The following is a 16,357-nucleotide window of genomic DNA, read 5'->3' on the forward strand; positions in this document are numbered from 1 at the left end:
GTTGTTAGGGGCAGTCAGCATGGCTTTACTAAGCTCATAGCCTTTTATGAGAATGTAACAAGGTGGATGGATGATGGCAGAGCGGTGGATGTGGTCTACCTTGACTTCAGTAAAGCGTTTAACAGTCTCCCATAGCATCCTAGTTGCTAAGTTGAGGAGGTGTGGTCTGGACAATAGAGTAGTGAGGTGGGTTGCAAACTGGCTTAAGGAGAGAAGCCAGAGAGTGGTAGTCAATGGTACGGAGTGTAGTTGGAGGCCAGTATCTAGTGGAGTGCCTCAGGGGTCAGTACTGGGGCCAATATTATTCAATATATTCCTTAACAATTTAGACGAGGGAATTGAGTGTACTATCAGCAAGTTTGCTGATGACACTAAGCTGGGAGGAGTGGCTGACACACCAGAAGGCTGTGCTGCCATCCAGCGGGATCTGGACAGGCTGGAGAGTTGGGCGGGGAATAACCTGATGAAATTTAACAAGGGAAAGTATAGAGTCCTGCATCTGGACAGGAACAACCCCAGGTTCCAGTATAGGCTGGGGAATGACCTATTAGAAAGCAGTGTAGGGGAAAGGGACCTGGTGGTCCTGGTGGACAACAGGGTGACCATGAGCCAGCACTGTGCCCTTGTGGCCAGGAAGGCCAATGGCATCCTGGGGTGTATTACAAGGGGGGTGGTTAGTAGATCGAGAGAGGTCCTCCTTCCCCTCTACTCCGCCCTGGGGAGACCCCATCTGGAGTACTGTGTCCAGTTCTGGGCCCCTCAGTTCAAGAAGGACAGGGAACTACTGGAGAGAGTCTGGCATAGGGCAACAAAGATGATTAAGGGAGTGGAGCATCTCCCTTATGAAGAAAGGCTGAGGGAGCTGGGTCTCTTTAGTTTGGAGAAGAGGAGACTAAGGGGGGACCTTATTAATGTCTATAAGTATATAAAAGGTGAGTGCCAAGAGGATGGAGCTAGGCTCTTCTCGGTGGCAAACAATGATAGGACAAGTGGTAATGGAATCAAGCTGGAACACAAGAGGTTCCACTTAAATTTGAGAAGAAACTTCTCAGTGAGGGTGATGGAGCACTGGAACAGGCTGCCCAGGGAGATTGTGGAGTCTCCTTCTCTGGAGACATTTAAGACCCACCTGGACATGTTCCTGTGTGACCTCCTCTAGGCGTTCCTGCTCTGGCAGGGGGATTGGACTAGATGATCTTCTGAGGTCCCTTCCAATCCCAGACATACTGTGATACTGTGTGTGATACTTTAATATTACTCAGTTCAGTATGTGAAACTTTTATCCATAGTTAAGTTCTAGAAGATTGTACAGTATAACAAGGCTACTCTCTAACATTAGCTCAAGTTTTGGCTCATTATGGTGTGCAATACTGCTCTGAACAGCCTTTTTTCAATAAGCAGTATGCCTCACCTAAGACTTAGTACTGAGTTGTCACTATGACAGAAGTTTCAAAATTGAGCTTTTCATAAAATGTACTCATAGAAAGTACTGTATTCTAACACCACCTGCATTTCAGGAGCCTGCTTGTTTTACTGTTCTTGCCTTCTTGTTTTTGTTCTTTTTGAAGGTTTTAATGGGAGGGGCAACTAAAACAGAGTATGAGATGGGGTTTAGGAAGCAGAGAAAACATTCAGAAGCAGGAGTTTGCGTAAAGCTGGAGTTAAAGCAGATCCAGCTCTCTACTTGGTGGGAATAAACATGCTCCAATGCTGTTAGCTATGAGTACTGCTGATTCTGCTCAGGAAAACAGTTACAACATAAAGGTGAACATGAAACAGTGCCAGTGTTGGTGAAGATGAACCTCAGGGGAAAGATGAAGACAATTTTGAGGGGTTTGGAGGATTCTGTGTCTCTGAACAGATATAAGACTAAATTATAGATCCCGCTACTTGCTCTCACCCATAATAAGTAAATTGGCAGCAATGTAGAAAACCATATACGTATGTTTTTCTTCTCTTGTTTTTCTTAGACACTAGAAATGACATGCAGAAGGACAGTAACTTGAAAGAACTCCTTAAAGAACTGCCTGATGCTCATTACTGCCTGCTGAAGTATCTGTGCCAGTTCCTGATAAAGGTTGCTGAACATCATGTAGAGAACAGGATGAACCTTTGCAATCTTGCCACTGTGTTTGGACCAAACTGCTTTCAGTAAGTACGGGTTTTCACTTTTCCCCATATGTTGATGGAGAGTGTAACAGAGCAGATGGCCAGAAATGTAGTTCAGAATCACAGAATCACAGAATCACAGAATCGACTGGGTTGGAAAAGACCTCAGAGATCATCGAGTCCAACCCTTGGTCCAACTCTAGTCCGTTTATTAGATCATGGCACTAAGTGCCATGTCCAATCTCAGTTTAAAAACCTTCAGGGACGGCGAGTCCACCACCTCCCTGGGCAGGCCATTCCAATACCTGACCACTCTCTCTGTAAAGAATTTCTTTCTAATATCCAGCCTAAATTTCCCCTGGCAGAGTTTAAGCCCATGCCCCCTTGTCCTGTTGCTGACTGCCTGGGAGAAGAGACCAATCCCCACCTGGCTATAACTTCCCTTCAGGTAGTTATAGAGAGTGATGACGTCACCTCTAAGCCTCCTCTTCTCTAGACTAAACAACCCCAGCTCCCTCAGCCTCTCCCCATAGGTCTTATGCTCAAGTCCCTTCACCAGTCTTGTTGCTCTTCTCTGGACTCGCTCCAGCACTTCAATGTCTTTCCTGAACTCTAATTTGTCAGGGTAATCAAACAGAGGCAAGAGGTGGGGCTTTGTGATTAATTAGTGCTAAAGCTGTTGTTTGAGCTGAATGGAGTTGAGTTGCTCTCCCATCTCCTCTTGCTGTTTTGCTAAACATTTGGTCAGTTTTCTATTCTGTGTCAACAGCAAAGCAGGAATATAACAATGACAGGCCTTCAGACTGTGTAAGTGCAAGGAGACTTGTGCTCATACAGCTTTCTTCCTTTGCCATCTGACAATATGGATGCTTCTCTTCAGAAGGCTTTCAAAAAGGATACCTGGGGGAAAAGGACTCCTACGCACTACTGTGATGCAGTGCACCGTTAACATCTACACCCCGTCTTGTCTGTAATACACTCACTAGCTGGAATCTGAGATCTAAGACACGGGAGGCAGGTGGGGACTTCAGTTCAGTCATCAGTCTTGAAAGATATGTGGTATCAGGAAAAAGAGACAGTGGGTTCCTTACAGCAAATGTCAGATTTGTATTGATCTTTTAAAATAAATTTCTCTCTTGAATATTACTGAGTCGCTGCCCACCAGGCGCTGGGAGGTACGACCTGTGTGTGAAGCGGGTGAGTACCACCCACACTGTGCTGCAGCAGTGGGTGTGGTAGCTTGTGCAGTAGGGTGCAGAGATTGTCACTCCTTGTTTGTTAGACCATCTCAACTACTGCCAGTGTCCCAGACTGCTGCTCACCATGGTGTTCTCCAGACAGAGAGCTTGCCCCAAAAAGACTGTGGGGACCCAGATGGAACACCTGCCCTGAACCATGGCTGTTCAGGTCTCCGGCTGCAGGGAGTGCCAGAGCCTGCTGCTGCCAGGGAAGGGAGACCAGCATTCCACCTGTGTGAGGTATGAGCACGTGGAAGATCTGCTCAGTGTGGTGATGGAACTTAAGGAGGAAGTCAAGAGACTGAGGACCATCAGGGAGTGTGAGAAAGAGATTAACTGGTTGAATAACTCCCTGGAGTGACAGTCAGAAAGGCCCCAGGGAGATACACCCCAAAAGGTGATGGACCCCCCCCCGCCCTGTCAGGCAGAGAGGGGAGACCCAAGACAGCCCCTGCCCTGTCGGGCAGAGGTAGGGGACCAAAAAGATGAGGAGGGTTGGAAGCAAGTTCCAGTTCGGTGTCGTGGGCAGCCCCCCTCCCTACCTGCTTTGCTTCCCCAGGTGCCCCTCCGTAATAGGTTTGAGGCCCTGGATCTTGAAGGAGAGGTAGGTGAGGATGTGGTGCAAGGCCCACCTACAAGGTCACACGTGAAGAGGCAGTTGACACCACGCCTCGAGACTGCCTCCGATAAGAAAGAAGGATAGTTGTAGTAGGCGATTCCCTTCTGAGAGGGACAGAGGGCCCAATATGCAGAGTTTGACCCTCATCATAGGGAAGTATGTAGTCTACCTGGAGCCCGGATCAGGGATATCACCAGGACGCTCCCCAACCTGGTGCACCCAATGGACTACTACCCACTGCTGATCTTCCAGACAGATGGGGAGGAAGCTGCATCCCATAGTCTGAGGGGAAATGAAGAAAGATTTCAAGGCCTTGGGACAGTTGGTGAAAGAGTCTGGGGCGCAAGTTATTTTCTCTCCTTCCATTTTTGGGTGACGGAGTGGGATGGAATAGAAGAATTCAGTCCGTAAATGCTTGGCTACAAGACTGGTGCTACAGACAGGGCTTTGGATTCTTTGATAACGGCTGGTTTTATAAGACACCAGTCCAGACAGTGATACATAGGAAAGGTTTATCTCACAGGGGCAAAAAAATGCTGGGACAGGAATTAGCAGGGCTCATTTGGAGAGTTTTAAACTAGATTCAAAGGGGGATGGGGTTGTAGCTGGGCTTGCACCAGTGGGGCAGCACTCTAGTATTGATGAAGACTGGGAGGCCTCCCACCCCCCTAGGGTGAAATCGGTGTGCTCAGCTCGGTCTCTGAAGTGCCTGTACGCCAGTGCACACAGCATAGGGAATAAACAGGAGGAGTTAGAAACCTGTGTTCGGGCAGGAGATTGTGATCTGGTGGCAATTACAGAGACATGGTGGGACAGATCACAGGACTGGAATGTGGTCATGGATGGCTATGTCCTTTTCAGGAAAGACAGGCCAGCCAGGCGATGTGGTGGAGTTGCTCTTTATGTGAGAGAGCAACTACAATGTATTGAGTACTGTCCAGGGGTGAATGAGGAGCGAGTTGAGAGTCTGTGGGTGAGAATTAAGGGGCAGGCTGGCAGGGGTGATACTGTTGTGGATGTCTATTACAGGCCACCAGATCAGGGTGAGGAAGTTGATGAGGCCTTCTACGGGCAGCTGAGAGTGGCCTCACAGTCACAGGCCCTGGTTGCTGTGGGGGTTTTTAACTAACCCTGATGTTTGCTGGAAGGACTACTCTGCCAGCCAGCCACAGTCCAGGAGGTTCCTCCAGTGCATTGATTATAACTTCCTGATGCAAATGGTGGATGAGCCAACTAGGAGAGGAGCACTGCTGGATCTCATCCTCACTAACAAGGAGGGTCTCGCTGAAGCAGTAAAGGTTGAGGGCTGCCTTGGTTGCAGCGACCATGAGATGATGGAGTTCAGGATCTCGTGTGGCAGGAACAGAATAGCAAGCAGAATCACAACCCTGGACTTCAATAGAGCCAACTTTGGCCTTAGGCAAGGGTACTTGAAGGTAAAGGGGCCCAAGATAGATGGTTAGCATTCAGGAACTGCTTCTACCAAGCTCAAGATCAGAGCATCCTGACACATAGGAAGTCAAGGAAAGGAGCCAGGATACCTGCGTGGTTAAACATGGAACTGCTGGGCAAACTCAAATGGAAGAGGAGAGTCTACAGATCATGGAAGGAGGGTCTGGCCACTTGGGAAGAATGTAAGGCTGTTCTCAAAGGGTGTAGGGAGGCAACTAGGAAAGCTAAGGCCTCCTTAGAGTTAAACCTGGCGAGAGGGGTCAAGGACAACAGAAAGCGCTTCTTCGAATGTATGGTAGATAGAACTAACAGTAGAGGCAGTGTAGGTCCACTGATGAGTGAGATGGGTGCCCTGGTGACAGAAGATACAGAGAAGGCAGAGTTACTGAATGCCTTCTTGGTCTCTGTGTACGCTGCCAGCAGCTGTCATGAGGAGCCCCATACCCCTGAGGCCCCAGAAGAAGTCAGGACAATGGAGGAGTTTGCATTAGTTGATGACGACAGGGTTAGGGACCAATTAAGCAGTCTGGACATCCATAAATCCATGGGTCCAGATGAGATGCATCCGCGGGTGCTGAGGCAGCTGGCTGAAGTCGCTGCTAGGCCACTTCTCCATCATCTTTGCTAAGTCTTGGGAAATGGGAGGGGTGCCTGAGGACTGGAGGAAAGCAAATGTCACTCCAGTCTTTGAAAAGGGCAGGAAGGAGGACCTGAGTAACTGTAGACCAGTCAGCCTCACCTCCATTCCTGGGAAAGTGATGGAACAACTTATCCTTGGTGCCATTTCAAGGCGTATGAAGTATAAGAGGGTCATTAGGGGCAGTCAGCATGGCTTCACCAAGGGGAAGTCATGCCTGACCAACCTCATAGACTTTTATGAGGACATAACCAGGTGGATGGATGATGGTAAAGCAGTGAATGTGGTCTATCTTTATTTAAGTAAAGCATTTGACACAGTCTCGCACAGCATCCTCGCAGCTAAACTGAGAAGGTGTGGTCTGGATGATTGGATAGTGAGGTGGACTGGGAACTGGCTGAAGGAAAGAAGCCAGAGAGTTGTGGTCAGTGGGGCAGAGTCTAGTTGGAGTGCCTCAAGGGTCGGTACTGGGACCAGTACTATTCGATGTGTTCATCAACAACTTGGATGAGAGAATAGAGTGCACTGTCGGCAAGTTTGCTGATGACACCAAGCTGGGAGGAGTGGCTGACACGCCAGAAGGCTGTGCTGCCATCCAGCGAGACCTGGACAGGCTGGAGAGTTGGGCGGGGAAAATTTTAATGAAATATAGCAAGGGCAAGTGTAGAATCTTAGATCTGGGCAGGAGCAACCCCAGGTTCCAGTATGAGTTGGGGAATGACCTGTTGGAGAGCAGTGTAGGGGAAAGGGACCTGGGGGTCCTGGTGGACAGCAGGATGACCATGAGCCAGCACTGTGCCCTTGTGGCCAGGAAGGCCAATGGCATCCTGGGGTATATTAGAAGGGGGATGGTTAGTAGGTCGAGAGAGGTTCTCCTTCCCCTCTACTCTGCCCTGGTGAGACCACGTCTGGAATACTGTGTCCAGTTCTGGGCCCCTCAGTTCAAGAAGGACAGGGAACTGCTGGAGAGAGTCCAGCACAGAGCCACAAAGATGATTAAAGGAGTGGAGCATCTCCTGTGTGAGGAAAGGCTGAGGGAGCTGGGTCTCTAGCTTGGAGAAGAGGAGACTGAGGGGTGACCTTATTAATGTTCATAAATATATAAAGGGTGAGTGTCATGAGGATGGAGCCAGGCTGTTCTTGGTGACAACTAATGATAAGACAAGGGGCAATGGATACAAACTGGAGCACAGGAGGTTCCACTTAAATATGAGAAGAAAATTCTTCACAGTGAGGGTGACAGAGCACTGGAACAGGCTGCCCAGGCGGGTTGTGGAGTCTCCTACTCTGGAGACATTCAAAACCCACCTGGACACATTCCTGTGTAACCTCCTCTAGGTGTTCCTGCTCCGGCAGGGGGATTGTACTAGATGATCTTTCGAGGTCCCTTCCAATATCTAACATTCTGTGAGTTCCCTAATGAGACTTAGGTTAAATTAATTGCCTGATGAAACTACCTCCCTAGGCTTCCTCTGTAGCCAGTGGAAAGAAGGAGGCTTCTTTAAAGAGAAAAAGAAATTAAGTTCCTTGTATTGAGCGAGTTCCAGATACCTAAGATAGATGCTGCCTGCTCTCTTTTTAAAGGAGCGTATCTTTTTCCATTGATTAGGGAAGGAACACACAGAGATGAGACATTTAGGCCAAAGCTTGTTCTTGCTGCCTCATCTTAAGATGTTACTTGTGGATGATGAAGGTGAATGTGTCAGGATTAAAGCATTCGCTGTGTTAATGCAAAAAGATAAAGCATATTTTGAAAAGAATTGTCTTCCTTTCCAAAAGAAAGAAAACTCAAAAGACAGCAGTACGTGCAGGCATTCATGAATATGAGAGTTAGTGGAAGCACAATACTTCAAATTTCTCACAATGAAAAGCAAAGCAATTTTTAAAGGTTGTGTTTGTATGGGCAGTTTGGGAATTTCTGTCTAAATGTGTTAGTGGGGTTAAGAACATACAAAATAGATCAGAAGTATCTGACTCCCATGGCTAAATCTCTATGACTCAAACTCCCAAGTGGCTATTAGGATAACTTTTAGTTTATTCATCACTTTGTTCAGGAAAGTTTAAAAATGAGCTCTGCATACTTTTTGGTGTAGAATGCAGAGAGTTGCAATTTGGAATTGCAGTTGGCATTCCTAAGATTAAACCAAAGTGTTCTTCTTAAAAGCTGTGTAGTTGTTGCATCAACTGTTCTCTGCTCCTAAGATGACATAGAAGAGATGTAACCATTTTTGTAATGTATAGGGCCCATGTATAGGAGGGGTAAACTGTGTAATTCTGTTGCAGAAGACTGAGAAAGGTGGAGTTCACTGGAGATTAAAACACAAGGGCCCTCGTGGCCACGTATGAATGCAGCCAGCCCTGTGTTCGTGACACACATTGAAATAAATGCTCATATAGCAAAAGAGGCAATGAAAGCAAGGCTTGACACTTAACAAATTGCTAATGTGTTTTTCAGAAGACTCAAATATGTTGGAATTATGGATGAAGGTGTTTATTTAAGCTAAGTTTCACCATCTGGTAATTCAGCTATGTTTCATCAGATCTTGATCTTTTCAAGGTAGTTCAGTATTGTGGTCCAGACACAAAGATTGTGAGCAACAGTTCAAATACCCTTTTCTCACGTGTTAATGGATGCAGTCTTAAATTGCTGAAACTGTGACCATCTGTATCAACAAAGATTTGATACGAGGATGAAAAAAAATTTGCAGCACTTGGCTTAGCCAGCTTGGCCAAGCAGCCAGAGGGAGATCCTCAGAATGCAGTTCAGAGCTCTGGGAGTAAGGCAGCCTGAAGCCTGCTTGGCAAGGGCTCTCTTACTACTGGCCCCTTGAGAGACTAGCTGCAGAAATTAGATGTCAGCAGATGGTTGAAGCGTTGTGTTGTTTGTTCAGGGTGCTGTATGGGGTGTTTCTATGGGACAAGGAAACAAGGCTTAGCATCCAGCTTGCCAGCAGTTACACTGCTGAAACAGGAAGATCTGGGATTTTTCTGTCAGAAATTCACACTCATGTCTAAAATCAGTGTCAGAGTCTGTGCAGCCAGTGCACAGTGTCAGAGAAGATAAAGCCCATCTGCTGATAGTGAAGGATTGCTTTCTGCAAGGTATTTTTAGTGACATTTTAGCTATTTAAGTATATTATCTTTTACTCCATAACTGAAGCCGTTTAACAATTGAACAAATCTCATTGTTGGGCCACTTTCCAGCCATTAAGACTTCATCTTAATTCTCTTAATCTCATTCTATTTTTCTTTGTCATATTCTCAGTAATTTATCTCATCTCCTAAACTTCCAACCCTTATTACTTTTATCTTATCCACTACTTCCCCTGCTTCCTTACTTGCTGTTTGACAAACTGCACTGGAGCTTTTCTAATGAAAGGTTATCATGTGCTTTGTGTATTTCTAATGAGTAGAAGAGGGGAGAAATGGCTGTCTGTGTTTCTTGTAATGAAGTGTGATGTAAGACATAGGAAAACGTAAAGGGCAAGGTCAAACAGCTCAAAAAAGGAAAATACGATGGTGTGAGATTTAGTGCACTGTTTTCTTCTAACTTGGATTGTTCAGATTTATTGTAATGGAAGCCCAAGGTCAAGTATAGAAAGATATGCAGCCTTTGAGGAACAATGAGCATGAAGGTATAGGAGCAAAAATAGTTGTCTTTTCAGTCACTGGGCTGATCTGTGTGGAGTATTAACACTTGCAGTGTGGTTATCCTTGGAGGAAGGTCTTGTCTGTTGACCTGAATTTCAGCTCCTGTAAGGCAGTAGCCTCAGTTATGGCGCGTTCTGTGGCTCCACTCAGGGCTCACAACTTGTGCTGAAGAGGAAAGAGAGAACCAGCTGGGTTTTCTCCTCTGCTCTCTTGGAGCTGGGAATTAGAGAGGCTGCTGCACTGATCATGTCCTTTGGTTGGGATGGTAAAAGGTCTGCCAGTTACAGAGTAAGCAGAGGATCCTTTTGCAGCTCTCAGAGAGTGATCTGTGTGTGATCTCCATCTTTCAAGCCCCCATTAACCTGACTTAGTTTCATTCCAACTTTTGAGGGATTGCTTCATCTCCCTAAAAGTGGCTGGCAAATGCAGGCATCCAGTTAAAATGCTGGAGTTAGATACAGTTATTTCTGTATTATGACTACATAATAGAAGGGTTATACAAAAAAGTATTAGGTAGAAATTAGAGAAAAGGTAGGTTGTCTTTAGGTATGGAGAAAATGTGGATTATATGTAAGGTAGCTGTAGATATTTCAGAGTCTACAGACACAAATATGAGCCTGTTTTCAGCTGCACCAGTTTGTGGTCCGGTGTGTTAAGACTTTCATCAGCTGAAGTACAGGGCCGAGTTGTGGCCATGAGGTTACATCTGTTATAGACATAGTAACATCTGTCCAGAGGGACAGAGCAGACTGCCTGAAGTTTAACCTCTTAAGATTACTGCAGCTCTGCTCTCAAAACCTTCATTTGTGCTTGTTGAGGGGCTTATGGGCATCTGAGGTGCTAATGAAAATGTTTTGCAAAGGCTGGAGAAATGAAAAATCCTGTCCTCTGAGTTGTTTCATTCTTTGCAGGATCCCTAGGAGAATGGTAAGGTGACTTTATGGTGTTCCTGTACAAAAAGTACTGTACAAATAGCAAAAGTAGCAGTCAGACAAGAGAGAGCATATAGACCGCAGTGGTTTTAAATTTGGATTATGGTGCTGGCATTCCATATTTCTGCAAAGCCACTTAAGGAAATGATAATGTGCATTCTTCATCTCAGACAGGGTGGCGTCAAACACTACTGGGAATTTGTAATGAGATGCAGTGTTTCACATGGAAATTGCTGGTTCTCAGTTGTGACAGGGAGCTGTCAGTAGTTGTTGCCTGGAGAAGTCGGTGATCAGAAGTTCAGTGATCTTGGTCCAGCTTATCACAGTCAGATGACTACATCCCAAGTCCTCCTGGCCCTCATTTCCACTTGAAGCAGGTTTCTCAGGTGTGGTGGATGGTGAAAGAGCCTTGCAGTGATGTGTGTATTGTGCCAGATGCAGTCAGGTCTGGATGTGTTACTGTGCCACTCACACTAGAATCTGGAGATTCACTCTCTCATAAGCCCACTCTGCATTTAGCCTGTTAGAGCTTGTTTACAGGCACCCTGAGGAAAATTCTTTAACACATGAAATGTAAGTAATTCCTTCATAATGAGTTATGATCATTTCAGTTCTGAGTAAGAGTTGTGACACAGGGCTTTGATGTGGTTTAACCGATTTGAGACTAGCTTCATTGAGCATCCCTATGGAAGCAGGCACACTCTTGGCTTAAAGTGGTCTGGTGGAACCAAAAGAACAAGTGAGCACTGGACTGTGTGGATGTGAGAGGCAGGCAGCTGTGGTGGGTGGGCCAGGCAAGCTGGTGCGACATTGTGCAGAAGTGTGAAATACTGCTGGGTTTCATATTTTGAATCATGACTATGAACACAGTTTTACTGTAATGTTTTAACAGGGTCTTCTCAAAATAACATGAAAAATTTCCGTGGAGTAGGGGTGTGGATCGTGAAAGTGGTAGTGTGAGAGAATACTTTCTCATAGGACTGGGTTTCTCTAGTGAGTTGAAGTGAAATTTGTTGATATTATGGCTTTTCAGACTAAGAAAAGCTGAAGTAAGATATTATTTTTTTACACACATTTTCAGAAAAGTCTAGTCAGACTGGTGGATCATGCAGTGTGGCAGCAGATGGGTTTAAAATTGTATAAATACGGAGGGTGGTGTGTGCTTTTAATCTGAACTGTGTGCTGATATGAATATATGCATGCTGATTTAGTGCAAGAAAAAGGTCACCAAAGAATATAACAGTCCTTGCCATGATGGAAGTGTAATAACACCAAATAAAGGAAAAAGTAAATGAGAAACTTTGTAAAACATGCCTGTTCAAGTGGCAGAGAGATGGCAATGGTTAAAGTATGTCACACAGCCATTAAAATAAAACAATTTATGCTGCTCTGCTTGATTACCTTCAGAGAAGGGTGATAAAAAAGACAGAAGCCACATTTAGCCTTATGCTCTGCATATGCACATCACAAAGTGTTCTGCATATGCATCTTGCCGTACACGTACAGAACTGTTCAGAGTGTTGGACTTTGCACAGATTTGCCTTAATAAAGTTTCACTGACTATGTGGGGGAAGGGAAGACAAGAAAGCCATGGCATTGTGCAGAAATTCAATACTGTTTGTGTGCCTTGTAGAAACTTCATACACTGGGCTGTTTTTCAACCAGGAAGAATTTGTTGGTGTTAGCTGTTGCCAGAAGGGAGGTGTTGGCTCTAGTTCCCAGCAGAGGTGGTTTAAGTCAAGGTTCTGCTCTAAAACTCGTGAAGTTATCTGGAGTCTTTATTTTGACTTGAACTTGCTCTAGTACGTTTTCAGTCCGTTTCCTAGGAATGAGGTTCATAGGGGTGCCAGGCCTGTTTAAGTAGTACCTGTTTTGGAGAAACACATCAGGAAGGTAACAGTCAGGATTTACCTGAATTATCAAGCAAGCTCTGCACTCTGCTGATTCATTTAGCCAACATCATTTAGCATGGGAAGAGGATCCTCAAATCAGGATGGTTGTATGGCCCTATTGCATGCATACACTTTTCTTCTGTTCGGGCCAGTTACTATCTTTTAGTGAATATGGGACATTCTTTAAAGTGTATTGGCCCAAGTATGCATGCACATCCATCAACAGAAGTTGTCCCATTTTTTCTTTATTTTGTCTGAGGCCAAGTTCCGCACTATTGAAATCAATGGATTTATTTAAGGCAGCAGAGACGGACACATATTACAGGTGGCAATGTTCTGCAGTGTAAAATAATCCAGTTCCTTTAAACTTCATGTCCTGGGACTCAGGAATTTTGAAATGATAGCAGTAAATATTCTCCTCTGGAGTTTACAAAGATGTGTTCTGTTGCAGTGAGATCCCTGTTGACATTGAGATGTACTGCACAGAGAAGAATATTGAGAAAGATCAATAGCATGCAGCCCCTACAAGAAGGCGCTTTTTGAAAGCAAATATCTGTGAGCATCTGTTTTCAGAGCCTTCTTGTTGAAATGCACATCTGGCCCAAATAAACTACAGTTACAGATTTACAGTAGATAGTTATTTGTCAATTTTACTTTGCTGGTTATAGTAAATAATGGTTTGCTTCAAAGTTACGTCCCTGTAAAATAGCTCAGATGGCATTTGTTTAATTGTTTGAGAATTGGGTTGTTTTTTTCCTCTTGTACAGTCACTAGTTGTCCTCAGCCAAAAAATGCTTGAAACTTTTTTTCGTTTCTGGTTTTCGCTCCCCTGCTTCTTCTCTTTAAATCTCTCTTGTGTTTTCTGTACCTCCTGGTCTGCAGTCTGTCACTTTATAAAGTCCTTAGAAAATTCACATCCGTGCAGCCACTTTGTGGGTTATTGAGAGGAGAGTGCATCTGCTGGAAGTGTTGTACAATGGCAAACACTGGCTGATTGGAGAGTATTTTAAATACTGAAGAAGATTCTTCAGAGGCCTTACTTTTGCATTAAAACAGAATTTAAGTCAGTTTCGGGCATCAAGTATTTAGTGGAGGTTAGAACCGCTTTTTACATTAATCTTTTAGGCTGTTCTGCAGAAGGCAGTCTCCATTTCCATGTTTTAAAAAGCCTTGTGAGTTATGAGTTTACTTTCAAAAGAAAAGGCAACTCAATAATCAGATTAAGAAATCTGGTGTACAGCATTGGGTTACTTGAAGCTGCGAAGATCTTGCTTAACTTTTAGTGTTCTGCTCAGCACCTGAGTTTTCTTAACTTTTTGGTTGATCTTGTATAGCTTTGAGGTCATCGCAAACCTGAGGGAATGGCAGGAAGATGTGCCAGGAGAAGTTTAGGCTAGACATTAGGAAAAGGTTCTTCACCCAGAGGGTGGTGGAGCACTGGAACAGGCTCCCCAGGGAGGTGTCACAACCCCAAGCCTGACAGTGTTCAAGAAGAGACTGGACAACACCCTCAGACACATGGTGTGAACTGTGGGGTTGGACTTGATGATCCTTGGCGGGTCCCTTTTAACTCAGGACATTCTGTGATTCTATGAAACCACATTTTTGAGCAATCTGACTCTTCCCATTAACAGTTCAGAGCATTTACATGCCTGATACTGTGTGTTGCAGTCATGAACCCAACTTTTGGCAAAGTGGGTGGTATCTTATTGAGTGGTTGTCTCAATTTGATCTGTACCTAGATTCTGTGGAGGAGATAGTTTGACCAACAGATACAGTGTTTAATATGAGTAAGAAAAACTGCAAACAAACTGTAATAGTTGTTACCACCACAGATGCAATCCCCCTTTCCAAGACAAAGTTTCCTGTGCCTGCTAGCCAGACTTTACCCACAACTAAATGTTAGAGACTCTGTGCAGGAACTTTTGTGTTAGTATGGTGAGGATCTATAATGCTCCACTTCGTCTTCTGTCCAATTTTAGTGTACCCTCTGGATTTGAAGGTATAAAAGAACAGGAGATCTGCAACAAGATAATGACAAAAATGCTGGAAAATTACAATACCTTGTTTGAATTGGAAGGTTTGAAGAAGGATGAAGAAAAGCCTGTATGTGAAGAGTTAGCAAGAATTATTTTGGTAAAGGTGAGTATCTCTAATATTTTATTATGTTATAGCAAATCCATAATGCAGGTTTATTGCAGGCTTCAATTCAGAAATCTTTTAGCTAAGTGGGAGGCAGGCACTGTTATAATAATGTTTTCTGTTCTAGGTTGGTATACAGTTTACAAATCGATTCTACTGATAGGTTGATTTTCATTACTCATCGGAAAGTTGATTCTATTAAACATCTTCATTCTTTATTAGCTACTCACAGTTTTTTAGTATCTATAGGAATACGTAGGAAAAATATCTTTAAAAACATTTAATTTTTAGCAGAGGAGGCAGAATAATTGGAGGAAGCTTTCAAGTTTTCTGACATGGTGGTTATTTATAGTGAACGTCAGTGATGATGAACTTTCATACTTATGAGATTCAGTAAAGAAATTGCCAGTTTTCTAATGCGTGAACTCTTGCATGTAGTAGGAGCTGTCTGATCTGTGTCATAAAAGAACAAATGCATCAGAGAAGTATTTTGCATGACCTGGTTCACAGTGTCCAGAACACAGCAGGCCATTTGTAAGCAAAGTTACTGCTTCTTGAAAAGCTATTGATGAATTCATATCTACAGGTAGCTAGAGAGAGATTTGCCAAGTCATCCTGTTGGAAGGAGTGAAAAATGTAGAATGCTCATGACAAAGCTCCCATGAACTGGGGCCCTACTGATTTTAAGAGTGCTGCACTCAAACATGAACCATGGTGGAATGGGGGAGCAGGCAGCAAGAAAAAGGAGGAAAATGAGGACCTGCCCTCTACCAAACCCAGCCACATTTATCTAAATGGCTCTTTTTGCTTTTCCGTTGCAAGCATCAGGAGGGTGAGGAGGGAAGATTTAGATGACTTTGCTCACTTCCTTCTGTGATATTTCTGTTATCTCCTCCCCCAAGTCACTCACTTCATTGCCAGTGTTGCACCTTTAGTCACTGCACTGCCACCTCTCCCCTTTCTCTGTTTTCCATGTTTACATTTTCCTCCTGAATTCCCACAGCCTTGTCCCACTGTTCTTCTTGTATTCACATCTGCTAGCCCTACATTCCCACTCCAGAGAAAAGGCTGGCAGTCTGTAGTGAAGTGCAAAAGCTGCAGCACTCTGGATAAATGACCTTCAATCGTCTTCAGTTGCTGTGCACACTTGCACACGGTCTGTATTTCTTTGCCATCCCTTCTTTTATGTTACTGAGTGTGGAGATAACTTTTCCTCTGGGTTAGTAAAGTGCTTGTGGTAATGTGACCCTCCTTATGATTTCTCCTGGGTGTGTAGTGTGGGGCTGGGGCTTATTGAGACACTTTCCCTAGGCAAGAATTAATGCCTCCTTTTGGTTGGAATGCTGCTCTTAGTTGTACCCAAAAGGTAAGGTTCCCAAAATGGGGATGGAGGTACTTACAGGAATAAATTAGGTTTTACATTGTGTTAAGAGATTAACTTCATGATGGTCAAAGCCATTGGTGCTGATCCAGGTGTTTCTTGATTAAGACTTTGGAAAGAGCACCTATACGCATGAAACTTCTTACACAGGGGGAAGAATGTCACAGATTTGCAAAAGGACTAACTTGGATCAAGATTTGAAAGCCAGTGACAGTGGTTTAAAAAAACATAATGAAAGACGTCAAAAAGTACAACATTGAACAATGCATTTCTCTCTGCTCTAGTATGCCTTTCCAGCTTACTG

At 44.4% G+C, this 16,357-nt stretch overlaps 1 protein-coding gene across 8 annotated transcripts in view; it reads left to right on the forward strand.

The window, feature by feature from the left end:
- Positions 1 to 16,357, forward strand: part of FAM13A (family with sequence similarity 13 member A) — a 133,310-nt gene that overhangs the window by 14,804 nt on the left and 102,149 nt on the right. For all 8 annotated transcript variants that reach the window (XM_082050175.1, XM_082050179.1, XM_082050177.1 and 5 more), the window contains exons 4-5: positions 1,971 to 2,151; positions 14,513 to 14,672. In XM_082050175.1, the coding sequence (XP_081906301.1) occupies positions 1,971 to 2,151; positions 14,513 to 14,672 (341 nt within the window). The remainder of the gene's footprint in view (positions 1 to 1,970; positions 2,152 to 14,512; positions 14,673 to 16,357) is intronic.

Source organism: Streptopelia decaocto, assembly GCF_964273445.1.
Source record: "Streptopelia decaocto genome assembly, chromosome: 4".
NCBI classification, from domain to species: Eukaryota; Metazoa; Chordata; class Aves; order Columbiformes; family Columbidae; genus Streptopelia; species Streptopelia decaocto.